Source organism: Argentina anserina, chromosome 3, assembly GCF_933775445.1.
Source record: "Argentina anserina chromosome 3, drPotAnse1.1, whole genome shotgun sequence".
NCBI classification, from domain to species: domain Eukaryota; kingdom Viridiplantae; phylum Streptophyta; class Magnoliopsida; order Rosales; family Rosaceae; genus Argentina; species Argentina anserina.
Genome location: NC_065874.1, coordinates 15770166 through 15787236, shown reverse-complemented (window position 1 = coordinate 15787236; position 17071 = coordinate 15770166). Strand labels below are relative to the sequence as shown.

The 17071-nt window shown below is 39.7% G+C and overlaps 2 protein-coding genes across 2 annotated transcripts; both read left to right on the top strand.

Moving 5' to 3' along the window:
- The first annotated feature begins 7639 nt into the window (after positions 1-7639).
- LOC126789580 (heterogeneous nuclear ribonucleoprotein 1-like) lies at positions 7640-11105 on the top strand. Its single transcript, XM_050515779.1, has 5 exons — positions 7640-7930; positions 8007-8093; positions 8353-8578; positions 8796-9981; positions 10624-11105. Exons 3-5 carry the CDS (start codon positions 8357-8359, stop codon positions 10635-10637), a joined length of 1422 nt encoding a protein of 473 aa, XP_050371736.1. The 5' UTR covers positions 7640-7930; positions 8007-8093; positions 8353-8356; the 3' UTR covers positions 10638-11105.
- Positions 11106-12059: 954 nt separating this feature from the next.
- On the top strand, positions 12060-17069 carry LOC126785977 (protein TORNADO 1). Its single transcript, XM_050511674.1, has 3 exons — positions 12060-13597; positions 13684-14927; positions 15283-17069. Exons 1-3 carry the CDS (start codon positions 12094-12096, stop codon positions 16690-16692), a joined length of 4158 nt encoding a protein of 1385 aa, XP_050367631.1. The 5' UTR covers positions 12060-12093; the 3' UTR covers positions 16693-17069.
- Positions 17070-17071: the final 2 nt, after the last annotated feature.

The window sequence follows — 17071 nt, the reverse complement described above, 5'->3', positions numbered from 1 at the left end:
GAGATAAGAAAAAGGATTTTCAAAGGGAACGACAGGAATTATCATGGTTTGTCCCCACTCAATCTCATTTTGATCCCCGCACTCCACAATGTGAAAGTGAAGTGAAAAGAATAATCGATCTTCAGAACGTAGCAGATTCGATGCCTGATGCGTTTTCTGATATCGCTAAAGTGACAAGATCACATATACCAGCTGCAAATATGCCTGCAAGGTTAGAAGTCCCTAAACAATGGGCATGGTGCCGTAGTAGGAGGCACTGCAACCACACTTAGTGGAGGTGTGGTTGAGGCCGTGGCTCCTCAAAGGAAGAAGGGGAGGCCACTTGCTTCGACTGATACTCGCCCAAGGAAGAAAAGGGCGACTAAGGCACAACCAGATCCATTAATCATCGATGTGGAGAATCCCTCTCATGAGATTATCTCTGATTATAGTTATGTCCATGAATCATTACTGGAGGACGCTCCGATGTTTGGTATGATTCCAAAGAACAAAGAAATCTCAATGAATTATGAGAGTGCACATGAGTTGATGGAAAGATCTTCCATACACATTGATGATGCATTTGCATATAACTTTGCTCATGAAATAATAGATCATGATGATATCGAACCACGCTCTGTTGTAGAATGTCAACAAAGAGCAGATTGGCCTAAATGGAAAGACGCAATCCAGGTAGAATTAGATTCACTGGCAAAAAGACAGGTATTTGGTCCGGGTGCTAACCCCACCAAGTGTAAAGCCTGTAGGACATAAATGGGGTTTTTGTCAGAAAGCGTAATGAGAAGAACAAAGTCCTAAGGTACAAGGCTCGCCTTGTGGCGCAAAGTTTCTAACAACGCCCTGGAATTGACTACGAGGAGACATACTCTCCCGTAATGGACGTCATAATGTTTCGCTACCTTGCTAGTTTGGTAGTTTCCGAAGGACTGGACATGCAGCTTATGGATGTGGTTACAGCATATCTCTATGGGGATCTAGATTCAGAGATATATATGAAAGTGTCTGATGGCCTTCAATTGCCCAAATCAAGTGACTCTAAACCACAGAGTGCGTTTGCAATCAGGTTGAAACGCTCACTTTACGGACTAAAGCAATCTGGGCGGATGTGGTATACCCGTCTAAGTGACTACTTGATTGGGAAAGGATATAAGAATAATGAATTGTGCCCTTGCGTATTTATAAAGAAAATAAGTTCCGAATTTGCTATTGTAGCTGTATATGTTGATGACATGAGCATAATAGGCACTTGATGAAATAAGAGAAACCACGAGCTATTTGAAATCCGAATTTGAGATGAAAGATCTTAGGAAAAATCGGTTTTGTCTAGGCCTTGAACTAGAGCACCGAGCTTGTGGAATTCTAATCCACATGTCTGCATATGTCCAAAAGATGCTTAGGCGATTTAACATGGACAAAGTGCACCCTGTTAGCACTCCCATGATCGGTCGAAGTTTAGATATAAAGAAAGATCCGTTTCGCCCACTAGAAGAGGACGAAGAGGTATTAGGAGCTGAAACTCCCTACCTAAGTGCAATAGGCGCATTATTGTACTTGGCCCAATGTACTCGACCATATATTGCATTCTCAATGAACTTGTTAGCTAGATTTAGCTCAGCGCCTACGCAGCGTCATTGGAGTGGTGTCAAGAACATATTTCGACACCTAAAAGGAACCATTGACTTGGGTTTATTCTTTCCTTATAGTACGATAGGAGGATCCGCGAATGGAATTGCAGTTCCTAAAGAAAAGGTCGATGACAAAATTACTATCCCCTACTCTGAAACCCCAAATAATGTTTTGGTTGGTTTCGCTGATGCTGGGTATCTTTCTGACCCACATAAAGGCCGTTCCCAAACTGGTTATGTATTCACCATTGGAAAAACGGTAATATCTTGGAGATCAACCAAGCAAACCCTTGTGGCTACCTCTTCGAACCACTTAGAGATTATTGCTCTACATGAGGCGGTTCGTGAGTGCGTATGGCTAAGGTCCATCATTACTCATATTCGAGGAACTAGTAGTTTAAGTTCTACCACTGAAGAGCCTACGTGCATTTATGAAGATAATGCAGTTTGCATCGAACAGATGAAGCTAGGTTATATCAAGGGTGACAATACAAAACATATATCTCCAAAGTTTTTCTACAATCAGCAACAACAAGCTCTCCTTAAGATTCAAGTAAACCAAGTTAAATCTGAGGAGAATGTGGCAGATCTATTCACCAAGTTATTGCCTAAAGTTATGTTTGAGAAACATGTAAAAGATATAGGAATGCGAAAGCTTTCCGAACTCTCTTGATTAAAATAAGAGTCATAGGGAGGGGTAGACTTTAAGGACCCACACATGTCATTAGTGTGTTGTACTCTTTTTTTCCTTAGACCAAGATTCATTTTGTCCCATTGGGTTTTTATCATCTGGCAAGGTTTTTAATGAGGCAACAGTTCACGCACTACTGTGTCTTTGACTTGGCACAAGGGGGAGTGTTAAAGGAAAAACATTATATCCTTATTAGTATGCCTTCGTCAAAGTAACTGACGGAGGCAATTGAGCAATCAGTATTTAATATATAGTTAATTATGGATATGAATTATGTAACGGACAATTCTTATTCATTGCCATTAAACTGATTGATATATTTCCATGTAATATTTCCCCTATATAAAGGGGTTCGTAATAATACGAGTAGACCAATTCCATTTTCACTTCTACAATATTAAAGTTTTAATAACTTCAACACATGTGAATAGTTACTCATTGATTTTATCAATCAATTAGTGAGTAAGCATAGTTTTACGTAATTTTAGACGTGCCATCGGAAAAATAAGCTTTGCTCTTTTCCGGAGCTATGAGTCGTCGTGGAGGTGGCGTTATCTTATATTGACAAGACGAAGCTCCGCGGTAAACTAAGGCAACGACGCTCCCCCTCGGGTTGAGCACGGTTGCGGATCCAAGCTCCGTACGCTAGTGGAGATATAGGATATGTTTAGATCTTAAGGAAACTCGCAAGGTTTGTTCGTCAGCGTTGAAGTCGGTTCCAGCGCTCGGAAATGGGCGGCAGAGCTTGGCCTGAAGATCTGTTTTGGCCTTAGTGATCAATTCCGACAATAGTTGAGTTTGATCCAGCCAAGATCTCATCGCAGTTGTGGTGCTCTATCTGTCATCTTTGTCTTCTCCCTTTGAAAACCAAGACTGTGTCAGATTTTGAGGTGACATAATCTTGATCTAGATTATTTGCTCTTGTGTTTGTGGAGGGGTGGGTTCGTCCACCAAAGGTTAAGCAACGCTAGTTCCAGTCGACAGAGTTTCCTGCTTGACCATACGGTAGGTTGGGGTGAGGCATGTTGGGCTTGGGCAATGGGCCAGCCTATTGGGCTCTGCACTAAAGTCTGGTGGTTTGGTTAGTTTTCTTTCTCTACACTTTACTTGGGCCTAGCACGACTTTTGTAACCCATGGCTCTAGTTTAGAAGCATCCAATGTAGGGTACCCAATTGATGACATAGGCTCGAGTTGGGTGCTTCAATAATTCTAGGGTTCCTGGAGTTTTATTTTGCTTGTTTTGCATTTGATTTCTAGTTATGTTCGCTTGTTGGATTTTATTTCAGGCTTCCGTTTGTATAATAAACGTGTTTTTGCACATTTATTTATTTTACTTAGGTTTAGCTTGTATGAGAGGTAGTTTGTCACCTCTTGTATTTAGTTCTTGTGGCCGTGCATGACGTTATTGCTAAATGAAGTAAATTCATTCCCCTAAAAAAATAGTGAGTATTCATAGTACATTTCATGTCTAATCCACCAATTGATCACGAAAGTATAAGAAGAGATGTATCGAGTGAAACTACTCTGTTTTCTTAAAAACACTTCTTAAACCATAAAAGAATTAGGAAGTCATTTGGATGGAGCAAAGACATTGAACACTTTAATCGTGTTGGGTGATACAAGCTTGGTTAAAAAGAAATGGGTATGCACTATGGTTAAGATAGTATGGGGAGATGAAAGAACAAAACTGCTTCAAGTAATTAAAAATCTAAGGATATCTAAAATTAAAGACTCGTAGTAGGAAGAAAAGAATTATGTTTTTTCTTCTTCAAAGTATGTTATTGGTAACATTGAAGACTTTCAAGTAGTAATACTGAAGTTAGGAGATCATTTGAACAAGTATGTTCTCAATGCCTTTCCTCCTACTTCAATTTCATCCTATCTAAAGTTGTTTGATTACAAACTCAATATATGACCATTCACACATAACGATCATATATATGGTAGCCTAAGATAATTAGCTTAACCAATGAACAGAGTCGAAAACCCTGAAAAATATCGTTCTTTCTCTTTATTGAAAGTCTTGTGATTATTAACTATATGGTAAACACATAAGAAACCGAATGTTAAAACATGCACAAATGATGTAGAATCAGTAGTAATATCTAAGATGCTTCTAGGAAAGAAACAAGACTTGTCCAAGTGACAGAGAATTGTGAGCACCCCGGTCATCATAAATCTAAAATTTCATCCTAAATAATTACAATCAACACGCTATGAAAATGTCTATAAACCATTGGATTACAAATTGTGGTAAATCTTTCAAAAGATTATTTGGTTACACCTAGTTATTTGCTTAAGGTACCAATTTAGACAAGACATGTTTCAACAGAACAATGGCAACACAGAAGCCTGTTTATCTTTACTGGTCTGAAGCAGTCCCAAATTTGCATGAATAAGATTGCACTTTTGTAGTTTGTTGAAATCTTTAAATTCAATTCTACACAAAATAAGACAGACCTGATGACAACTACCAAGTCCATCATGGTATCACTAGAATATAAATTACAAGAATGTCTTATGTTCAAGATTGGTTAATTTAGGAATTATTTGTTTTTAGAGTTATAAGATTTATTTAGTAGTATTATGAGTTGTCTTCCTAATTGTTTTAGAATTATAACATGTTCTTACAATAAATAGGAGTTTTGTATTGAGTTAAGTACAAACTTGATTATTGATTTTTTAAACCCTGAGTTTTGTTCTTCCTACTCTCTTCTTGTTCTCCCTTGTTATGTTCACCCTTTCCTACCCTCTATCTCTATTCTATTTTCTATCTAACCTCTATCTAGCTCCCTTTTCTACCTCCTAACCCATCCAGCTTCTACATCAACAAAACTATTCCATATATAGTAAAATATTTTATCAACTAATTCCCCATGTTTTCATTTTGTAAAACTAATTTGATTAGGTTCAAACATGAGTTAAATAGAAAGTTATCCAACCAACCTTAGTCAAATATGATGATAGGGCACCAAATCAAATCCAAACCAGTTTTACAATTTAAAAAAATCATAGATTACAAGTTTCAATAAAAGATCATAGATTACAAGTTATCAATAAAAAATCACATATTTCAATTTATTTCTCTTCAGATAGTACAACAACAGAATGGATGTTTCATACTTACATAGATGAAAAAAATTAAATAACTATTATAAACAAACAATGGAATTAGACTATGAACAAACAATCAAGAAAGTATATGTTGTTTTGAATCGCTCTGGTTCAATTAATACAAAAAGTCTTTCACAACCCTCATCCATCAATTAAAGAGCAAATCATATAAATTGAACACATAGATAATTGGATAAACGAAGATCATTGTTGATCAACGAAAAAAACCCTTTAAGGTTGATAATAATAATAATAATAATAATAATAATAATAATAATAATAAAAATCCTTTAAATGAATGGAGACAAGTTGAAATAATAAAAACAATGACGATGAAAGTACGTAAGAAAAAAGGAGAACAATAATCACATCAATGTTTCATGAACACCGATTTCTTTAGCTTAAAACTTTCTGAACAATTTATTTACTTCCATTTCTTTTGCAGGAGCTGCAGGTGATAATGCTATCTCATGGTAACCTTTTGTTGTGGGACGTTTGTTCGCTGTGAAGAAGAAGCTGGCTTTGAAAGCAGTGATCGAGGCTCTGACGTGCATCTGGGGATACAAACATCATCTCTAGATGCGTGCGTAGAGTGATCGATATGTGATGAAGTTCACGGAGGAGGCTGAGAGGGATTATGTGGTTGATAATGGCCCTTGGTACTACAATAGGGTTTTATTTGTTGATGCAGCTTTTGACGGGCTTTGTGATCCGGCGGAGGTGCCAATCTTGAGATTTCCCATCATGGTGGAGATATTTGGACTGCCGTCGACTTTGATGACCCCAAAGGTGTTTAAGTTGATCGAAGAATCGTTGGGAGTTGTGGAAGAGGTGTTTGGGAAGGAGGTGAATCGAGGGCATTGAGTTAGGCTTCGTATGACCCACAATCTATCAGATCCGATCAAGGAGGCATATCCCCCGATGTTATATGAGTTCGACACGGCTCAAATCCTAGCCATGCTAACTTTCAGATATGATATAACGATGGGGTTTTGCAAGATCTGTGGAATGCTTGATCACGAAGCTATTGGTTGTTGTGGTCTGCCTGATACATTGGAACCTCGCGTTCTTGATATCAATCCGGTGGGAGCCAAGGTCGGCAGCAAGGAGGTGGGGGCAGCGCGCGGCTTGGCCAGCGTCTCGACAATGGTGAGCATTGTTATGTTCACAAAACCTAACCCTAATCATTTCTGGGTCGGGTTGGGTTTAGACGTCGGGTTGGGTTTAGACGTCGGGCTTGGGTCGGTAGCTAACTCCTCTGGCACTTCTGCTCCTCCGTCGTTAACATTCTCGATTCTTGACATTACAATGGCGGAGTTAGTCACCAAGTTTGGAAAAGCTTATCAAGTGGGACCGCCACTGCTAACTCCAGCTGTGGAAGCACATCCACTTGTGCAGGAGGAAAATGGTGATGTGTCGTTGAGTACGGAGGTGCTCCTGGAGCTACAATTTCCAGCCGATCTTCACCTCCCCATCAAGATGGTGAGCCCACCGAAGAGAAAGAGGTTGGGCGGATCCCCGGGAAAAAAAACAAGCCCAAGTCTAAGGCAAAGAAGACTGGACTAGGGAAAATTGGGTCAAAGAAGACCGAGCTGACCAAGACTAGGCCGCAGCGGGCCCGCAAGAAGCATTTTGGGCCTAAGAGGATGTTGTAGATGGATGACGTTGGGCCCAGTGGTTCACATGCTGCTATGGTGGTTGAGCTGGAAGTTTTGGAGGCCCATGAAGATGTGGTTGTTTCAGAGGATGCCTTTGGGGTAGATTCTCTCTCTGTTTGAAGTCTCTTTCGATCTCAAGAATAAGTTAGCTATGCTAACATAACGTGTTTAGTTACTTTGGGCTGACTGCAGAGATCAGTATTAAGATGTTGATTTCTATTTCTAGAGTTCTCTAGTTTGTTATGAGTTTTTCATTTCGCAAACTCTTAATTATTGTTGCTTCCGATTAGAGAGTGAGAATTTATTTATATTATTTCGTACATTATATTTTTTACTATATGATAATTCGGCGTTTAAAAAAAAACTTATTTAAGTAAATTACATAAAATCTAAAGATGAAAAATTTGACATGGTGTTTGTAAATGCTCCTTTTATTAATAGGAGCTGTAATTTGCACCAATTCAAATCATTACGCTTTTCTTGTTTGAAATTCATGTTCTCCTCTCTTGTTAGAGCAAAGAAACATCCGCTGTGATCGATCTCCTTTGGCTCCTCCATATATTCCTACCAGTGGATTTGTCAGTCTATTTATAAGAATTTGTCCCTTACCTTACAGCTTCACATTCTATTTATATTTCTCATATTTAATTTATATGTAACGGAGGAAGTGGAATGGCCACGAAAGATAGAATAGAAAAGGAGATAGAGCCAGCCTTTGTACCCAAGGAGAGAGAGAGAGAGGAGGAGGATGACCACCACATCCTCTGTTTCCATTACTTATATTCCTTTTCTTAGATCTTAGTTTTTATCATTTTCTCTTATCTGGGTCCTCCTTTGAATGGTAAAGTTTCCATCTTGATCTTGTTTTTTTCAGTATTGGGTCTCTGATTCTTTCTCATGCTGTTGGGTTTTGCTAGGAATCCTTTTGTTGATCTGGTTGTTGGTGAGGGTCTGATGTTCCAAGTTTGAATCTTTATATTTCCTGCTGTCTGAATTTGGACAAGGTTAGATTGTGCAATCTATCTTTTCCTGAGTTTGATTGCTTGTGTCTGCATTTTGATCTATTTGTTTTGCTCTTCTGGACATTGAGTAGTGTATTTGTATTGGATTGGACTATGCTAATGAGTAAAGGTTTCGGCTTTCGTATTGAATTGTGAACTTTGATTTATGGATTGTCAATATGTGCTGAATTGTGTATGTTTCCAAGTGTTTTGTTATTGTAACTGAATTGGGTTGTTGTCTTGTTGATTTTGAATTGCATAGAAGGATGGAACCAGATATCGGCAAGATCTTCATTGGTGGGATTTCATGGGACACAGATGAGGAACAGCTTAAGGAATATTTTAAGAAGTATGGAGAGGTGGTGGAAGCTGTGATCATGAGGGATCGGGCAACCGGTCGTGCTCGTGGCTTTGGTTTTGTTGTCTTTGATGATCCTGCTGTCGCAGACAGGGTCGTTAAGGATAAGCACATGATCGATAGCCGCACAGTGAGTTTGCAATTCTCTTTTTGCAGGATCTACTTAAGCTGGCATTCTATGCAACGTGTTAGAGGATTTGTAGAGTTCAAATGCATGAGCTTTATATTTCTCTGGACATGAACCAAGTTGAAATGCAATTAATTTGTGGAATCTGCATTGGATAAATGTTGATGCTTTAGTGGTTGTCCATCAATTCTTTTACTTACATTTGCTGTTTTGAATCCAGGTGGAAGCAAAGAAGGCTGTTCCTAAGGAGGATCAGCACATTTTAAACAGATCTGGGGGTGCACATAGTTCTCCTGGACCTGGGCGCACGAGAAAGATTTTTGTTGGGGGTTTAGCATCCACAGTCACTGAGAATGACTTCAGGACATACTTTGATCAGTTTGGTACTGTCACTGATGTTGTAGTAATGTATGATCACAACACCCAAAGGCCTAGAGGCTTCGGATTTATCACTTATGACTCAGAGGAGGCAGTGGATAGAGTTCTGCATAAAACATTCCATGAACTCAATGGAAAGATGGTTGAGGTCAAGAGGGCAGTCCCTAAAGAGCAATCTCCAGGACCCATCCGGAGCCCTCAGATAGGATACAACTATAGTCCAGGTAGGGCCAGTAACTTACTTAACAATTATGCTCAGGGTTACAATATGAGCGTAGTTGGGGGAATTGGTGTTGGTATGGATAACAGGTTCAGTCCAATTTCTAGTGGTCGTAGTGGGGGGTTTTCTCCAATTGGGGCTAGTAGATATGGAATGGGTATGAATTTGGAGCCAGGGTTGAGCTCAAACTATGGTGGGAATTCCAACTTCGGTAATAGTCTAGGATATGCACTGATGTTGAGCCCCACTTATAATGGAAATTCCAACAGGTACACTAACCCTATTGGATATAATGCTGGTAATGGAAGGAGCACCTCTCTAGTAAACTCACCTACTCGGAATGTCTGGGGAAATAGTGGCATCAACAATGCCATGAGCCCTGGGAGTTCGGGGGCTTACTTTAGCTCTCCAAATGGGGGGTTTGGCATTAGTGGTTCGACTTTGGGCCCCAGTTCCTTTTCAACTCAAGGTAGAGGGACTCTATCGGGCTTTTCTAGTCCCAGTAATTACAGGAATGGAAGTAACAGCTTTGGGTTGGAAGGAGCAGGATATGGAAGAATCAATGGGACTGGTGTAACCCCAGGATCATCATTTCCTACATCGACTGCTGGTTATGAGGGGTCATATGGAGACTTCTACCATAATGGTTCAGTTCATGGTGATTCAACTTGGCACTCTTCCACTCCTGTGCTAGAAGGTTCTAGTACATTTAGCTATGGGCTGGGTGATATTGCTCCCGGTGCCACAGCCAATAATTCCCAGGATTACATCGGAAGCTACAATGTTAGCAGTAGACAACCAAATAGAGGTAACACTCCTGACTTAATAAGATTTTTAACAAAAGTACCATCATAAGCTTAGTTGTCTTCTTTCTATACATTGTACAGAGAACTTATTAATCCGAAAGAAGATCTTTTGGTATGAAAATTGGCGATTTTATTCATTTTATACTGTCATTTATTTTTAGTTTGAAGAGAAATCAGGAGATTGAATGATTCATTTGAATTCATATGAAACAACTTGAATGTTTATACCTGAGATGGAGACATCTATAGTGCTTTCATTGATATAATTCATAGCATACTTTACGTATAGATGCATGTAAGAGAGAACAATTCTTCAACAATAAATCATTTGAAAAGAATTCAGTAACTTAGTTTGTTCCCTCATTCTATTCTATTTATGTTGTTGATTATTATAGTATAGGTAGAACATAGGTAGAACCGTAGAAGTATAGCCTTCCAGTACCAAAACCTACATATTTAATAGTTTGGCCATCCATGGTTTTCCACTTTCCTTTAACATTGAAGTTGCTAAAAGCAGTTCTCCAGATTTTACGCCGACAATGCCGAACACTTATGTTGAAAAATTAACCTTATGCTGATTGGTATATTTTATTTCATGGAATTCACTCTGTTTCCACTTTCTGATTGAATGCTATGTTCTTCAGGAATTGCCGCTTAGGAGATTTGTTGCTTGAGTATCAAGAGGGTGATCTTAGTGAAGCAAAACCGGTCAAACAGTGACGGATTGTGAATATTATATATCTCCCTTATAAAGATTTTGAGCTTACAAGGAATGTGATCATGCAATTCTAATGGGGTTCCTTAATTTGAATTAGACATATCAGCATGGAGTTTTGTGTAAGGTTTGAATTTTGTTATTATGTTACATAGGTTTCCTTTGTTGGAATTTGATTGAGGTGTAAAATCAGACTGCGGATACATACTCAGGAAGACATGTTATGTACTCTGCATCTCCAGCGAGACGGCAGATTAGTATGTTGAAAGAGATAAGAGTGTTATCTTGATGCTTTTCTTTTTATTGCTGTAAGCCTGGCTAAGCTGCTGGCTCTTATATTTCTTATGAAGGTATTGGATTTGTTTTTCTTCTCCTTTTCTATGGATGCCCCAACTAGTCAACTGGGATTCCCAACACAAAATATTTGATATTGATTTTTTTTAGGCTTTTATACAAGTCTGCAAAAACACTGATATTACTCTTTTGTTTGTGGTTGCTTTCTGGAACTATAACCTATATACCTCAGTGAATTCATTATTCATCCACCATTTTCTTTTCTTTTTCTACTTTACTAGAGCTTTGCCTATAGCCATTCTCCAGCATTTATCATTCGAATATATTGGTGTTTAGGCCTTCTTGGAGTGTTTGAAACTGCAGAAGGGTGGTGAATTCTGCACTCCCCTTCCTCATTCTTAATTTCTTATTGCTGCTTTTCTCTTGGGTTCCGGGGATTTGCCGAATGTAAGTCAGTATTACAGTTGCATTGTCATTTGGACGTGATAGAAAGACTCCCCAGACTGGGTCTTGATTCAAATTTCAAAATAGAGATATATGATTGGTGGTTCACCTGAGAATTTCTCTTCAAGATGAACAGTAGAATCACAATAATATGAGACACCCTGATTCAGGGGATGTTTGTCTACCATCACTAAACTGCCTTTTCATTCTGCTTTATAGGATTCCCTTTGTCCTTTTCAGTGTGTAAACAAGAGAAATGAAGCATTGCTCACTGCCCCAAATGTCAATAAAGTACAGAATTCCATTGCCCCTCCAGCCATGTCCAAAAATAGATTAATCTTGCAGCATGGATCCTGCCATGTATCACATTAGAGTTACTGGTGCCATGCACTGTCAATGCAAAACAAGTAGAGGTCTGTTCATACCAGTACACCAAGATTACCTACATGGCTACATACAGGTATAAATCATTAAATCTTCAGCTGTAAGTTTAGAATACGAATCATTACCAACTGCATTAAAAGGTAAAGGTTGGACAATTACAGCGAAAAAGAATAGGCTTTATCCCCCTATTATATATCGTAGAATGCTTGACAAGATTTGGCTACATCTTCTGATATATATGTTTCTGAAGTTGTGAAGAGTTCCAAGTATTCTAACAATGGCAACAAGCCAAAACCTCAGAAGTCTCCAATGGCTTCTGCAAGCTCTCAAATCTGAAAGCCTCAACCTACAAAACATCTCCTTCTACCTTTCACAACCCTCTTCAGGCTGCTACCAGGAAACCGAGAACTCCATTAACATAAACATTTCAAAAGACAGCCTCCCTTACTTTACACAGTTTCTCACAGTTTTAGGAGCATCCAAAGCAACCCTATTGTCTCTAAGAAACTTGGAGTTCCACCAGATTGAATGGGAGCTCCAACAGCTGCGTGATCTCGCTGTGTTACTTGAGTGCAACTCAAATCTCAAGCTGGTCATGTTTCGGAGAAATAGATTCGGAAGAGAGTGCATATCAGAGCTATCTGAAGTCCTGAAGAGGAATGCAGTGATCAAAGAGGTAATGTTCACTGAATCAAATGTTGGGTCTGCTGGAGCTGGATTTCTTGCTTCTGCTCTGAAAGTGAATGAAAGCTTGGAAGAGTTGCAGATATGGGAAGACTCTATTGGCTCAAAGGGAGCAGAGGAGCTATCAAAGATGATTGAAGTAAACACAACACTGAAGCTGCTAACAATATTTGACTCAAATTCCATTACTGCAACCCCACTTATCTCTGCGGTTTTAGCAAGGAACAGAGCTATGGAAGTTCATGTTTGGAGTGGAGAAGATGGAGAACAGAGCTCTAAGGTTGTTGAGTTTCTACCTGAAAACAGTACTCTTCGAATTTACAGGCTGGACCTTTCTGGTGCATGCAGGGTTGCCTGTGCCCTTGGCTGGAACTCAACTGTCAAGTCACTTGACATGAGTGGAGTGCGGCTGAAGTCAAGATGGGCCAAGGAGTTTCGATGGGTTTTGGAGCAAAACCATAGCCTCAAAGAAGTAAACTTGTCGAAAACTTTCCTGAAAGATAAAGGAGTCATATATGTAGCCGCTGGACTATTCAAGAACCAGAGTTTGGAGAGCTTGTATCTGGATGGAAACAGATTTGCAGGAATAGGAGTTGAGCATATACTCTGTCCTTTGAGCCGGTTTTCTGCACTGAAATATCAAGCAAACATTACCTTAAAGTCTGTGACATTTGGAGGTGGGAGAACCAAGATTGGAAGGGAGGGACTTGCAGCCATTTTACATATGCTGACATCCAATGAGACTTTGACTCGGTTGGGAATATACGATGATGAGAGTTTAAGATCAGATGATTTTGTCAAAATTTTCAAGAGCTTGGAGAAGAATGCCTCCTTGAGATACTTATCTTTACAGGGCTGCAAGGGTGTTCAAGGAGAGTTGCTTCTGCAGACTATCATGGAGACATTACAGGTAAATCCTTGGATTGAAGATATTGATCTTTCGAGAACACCATTGCAAGCTTCAGGAAAGACTGATGGACTCTATCAAAGATTGGGTCAGAATGGGAAGGCAGAACCAGAAACAGATTTGCTGAAGGACATGCCGCTTACAGTACCAAAGAGTTGCAGGGTATTTTTCTGTGGGCAAGAATATGCAGGTAATCATCCAACTAAGACTACAAGTTGTTTTTTTTTCTCAATTACTTGTTAGCTTTTGAAAAACAAATTTGGATTTTGTTTGCAGGCAAGACTACATTGTGCAATACAATATTGCAGAGTCTTTATTTATCAAAGCTTCCCCTTGTGGACCAAGTAAGATCTCTAGTGAACCCAGTTGAGCAAGCGGTTAGAACAGTTGGAGTGAAGATCAAATCATTCAAAGATGACGACACGAAGATTTCAATATGGAATCTTGCTGGTCAGCATGAATTCTATTCCCTCCATGATCTCATGTTTCCAGGGCATGGGAGTGCATCATTCTTTCTCGTAGTGTCCAGTCTATATAGGAAAACAAACAATAGAGAGCCAAAGAATGCAACCGAGATAGAAGAGGACCTCCAGTACTGGCTCAGGTTCATTGTGTCGAATTCAAAAAGAGCAGTTCAGCAATGCATGCTACCAAATGTGACTATCGTGCTCACACACTATGACAAAGTCAATCAGCCATCACAGAACTTGCAGGTTGCAGTAAACTCAATCCAAAGATTGCGAGACAAGTTCCAGGGATTTGTTGACTTCTACCCAACAGTGTTCACAGTTGATGCAAGATCATCAGCATCAGTGAGTAAACTCACTCATCACCTTATAAAGACTAGCAAAACGGTTCTCCAAAGAGTCCCGAGAATCTATCAGCTTTGCAATGATCTTATGCAAATGCTATCAGACTGGAGGTCAGAGAAATACAACAAGCCAGCCATGCAGTGGAAAGAGTTTGATGAGCTATGCCAAGTGAAGGTTCCGTCCTTAAGAATTCGGTCAAGACATGATAACAAACCAAAGATGGAAATGAAACGACGAGCTGTAGCTACTTGCCTTCATCACTTGGGAGAGTTAATATATTTTGATGAACTGGGGTTTCTGATCTTGGATTGTGAGTGGTTCTGTGGGGAGGTGCTTGGCCAACTAATAAGACTAGATGTAAGAAAGCAAAGCTCCTCAGAGAATAATGGATTCACCAGCAGGAAAGATTTGGAGAAGATTCTTAGAGGAAGTCTACAGAGTCCAATTCCTGGAATAGGCTCAAAGATATTCGATAATCTAGATGCTAGTGACCTTGTGAGGATGATGCTTAAACTCGAACTGTGTTACCAACAAGACCCATCCGACCCTAATTCATTGCTATTCATTCCCTCACTTCTTGAAGAAGGCAGAGGAAAGCCACAAAGATGGCAATTCAGCAGACCTGAATGCATTTTTGCAGGTAGGCATCTCGAATGTGATGATTCAAGCCACATGTTTCTCACACCAGGCTTCTTTCCTCGACTACAGGTAAGACTTATCCCAATCCTTATATATATTGTTCTTTCAGTTCTATTGATATTTATCTAAACTTTCTTAAGCTATAAGCAAAATAGGTTTGAAGAGAAATGTGGAAAAAATTTACTATGGTCATGTTGATTTTATGCTGCTATTCTCTATATAACATTGACAAACAGTACTAGACTCAAATTATAAGGGCATATGAATCATGCATATCAATCATACCCACATTACAGAGATATCTATATTATGCTAAGGAAATGAATAGAGAATCATTAATTACCTTAAAACTAGAAATGTGATGACAATTTGTGCTGTTACGAATTTTTATGTTCTCATCAAACTTCGTATGTTGCAAATCCAGGTGCATTTACACAACAAAGTCATGGCCTTGAAGAGCCAACATGGAGCAACTTACAGTCTTGAGAAGCACCTAATCTCAATAAATATTAATGGAATCTACATCAGAGTTGAACTGGGAGGACAGCTTGGTCACTACATTGATGTTCTAGCATGCTCCACCAAGAACCTGACAGAAACGCTTAGAGTCATCCAGCAGCTTATAATACCAGCAATTCATAGCCTCTACTATGGCATCACCTTGACTGAAAACGTGATACGGCCAGAATGTGTCCGAAACCTCACACCTCCCAGATGCAGGAAAACACAATGTGTTTCATTGCAACAACTGAAACAGGCTCTACTTTCTGTTCCTGCAGACAGCATGTACGATTACCAGCACACATGGGATCCAATCTCAGATTTCGGTAGACAACTAATGGGAGCTGGTTTTGACTTTGCTCGAGACCTCCTATCAGATGATGATTTCCGAGAAGTTTTGCACCACAGATATCATGACCTATACAACCTTGCTCAAGAACTGCAAATCCCACCAGACAGCAATACAGATGGAGAAGAGAATGCATTATCCAACAGTGATGAGCTTGCAACAGTTGAACCAACTTTTGGTGGAATCGCCAAAGGGGTTGAGGTAGTTCTGCAGAGACTGAAGATCATTGAGCAAGAAATCAGAGACTTGAAACAGGAGATTCAAGGTTTGAGATATTATGAGCATAGACTCCTTGATGAGCTTCACCGCAAAGTGAATTACCTTGTGACCTACAATGTCCAAGTTGAAGAGAGGAAAGTGCCCAACATGTTCTACTTTGTCAGAACAGAAAACTACTCCAGGAGATTGATCACCAACATGGTTCCTGGAATGAATGCTATTCAACTCCACATGTTGTGTGAATTCCGTAGAGAGATGCATGTTGTCGAAGATCAGATGGGGTGTGAAATGATGCAGGTTGATAACAGTACTGTGAAGTCCTTAGCACCATACACCACCAAGTTCATGAAACTGCTGACATTTGCTCTCAAGATAGGAGCTCATCTAGCTGCTGGGATGGGTGAAATGATACCTGATTTGAGCAGGGAAGTTGCACACCTGGCTGATTCTTCCCTCCTTTATGGAGCAGCAGGTGCAGGAACCGGCACGGCAGTTGCAGCTGGAGTTGTCGGCGCTGCAGCAATTGGGCGTATGCAGGGAAGGAGCAGAGCTGCAGAAAACTCAAGAGATATCCAGCAAGATCAAAGAACAGCACAGCAGTGGGTTCTGGATTTCCTGAGGGAGCGGAGATGCTCAACTGGAAAAGATATTGCAGAGAAGTTTGGCTTATGGAGAGTGAGGTACCAAGACGATGGCCAAATTGCATGGATATGCAGGAGGCATATCAACCTCAGAGCACATGAAGTAATAGAAGTGCCACTTTGATTATATGAAACTATCTTATATGGTTGGGAAAACATGTGTACTCTCTTTGGTGTTATGAGGTGCAAAGAAGTCTTCCCTCACTTAAATGTAGAAATTCAAAAATAACAGAGCATTAAGGCAGAGGATGGTTTTCAGTTTTTACTTTGTTGTCCATATCAGTGAGGTACCAAGACGATGGCCAAATTGCATGGATATGCAGGAGGCATATCAACCTCAGAGCACATGAAGTAATAGAAGTGCCACTTTGATTATATGAAACTATCTTATATGGTTGGGAAAACATGTGTACTCTCTTTGGTGTTATGAGGTGCAAAGAAGTCTTCCCTCACTTAAATGTAGAAATTCAAAAATAACAGAGCATTAAGGCAGAGGATGGTTT

Excerpts from the sequence above, each read along its gene's own strand:
- LOC126789580 (XM_050515779.1), top strand. The coding sequence starts at position 8,357 with ATGGAACCAGATATCGGCAAGATCTTCATTGGTGGGATTTCATGGGAC. Across the intron at positions 8,579-8,795 it reads ACATGATCGATAGCCGCACA|GTGGAAGCAAAGAAGGCTGT; the intron begins GTGAGTTTGCAA and ends TTTTGAATCCAG.
- LOC126785977 (XM_050511674.1), top strand. The coding sequence starts at position 12,094 with ATGGCAACAAGCCAAAACCTCAGAAGTCTCCAATGGCTTCTGCAAGCT. Across the intron at positions 13,598-13,683 it reads CTGTGGGCAAGAATATGCAG|GCAAGACTACATTGTGCAAT; the intron begins GTAATCATCCAA and ends TTTTGTTTGCAG. Across the intron at positions 14,928-15,282 it reads GCTTCTTTCCTCGACTACAG|GTGCATTTACACAACAAAGT; the intron begins GTAAGACTTATC and ends TTGCAAATCCAG.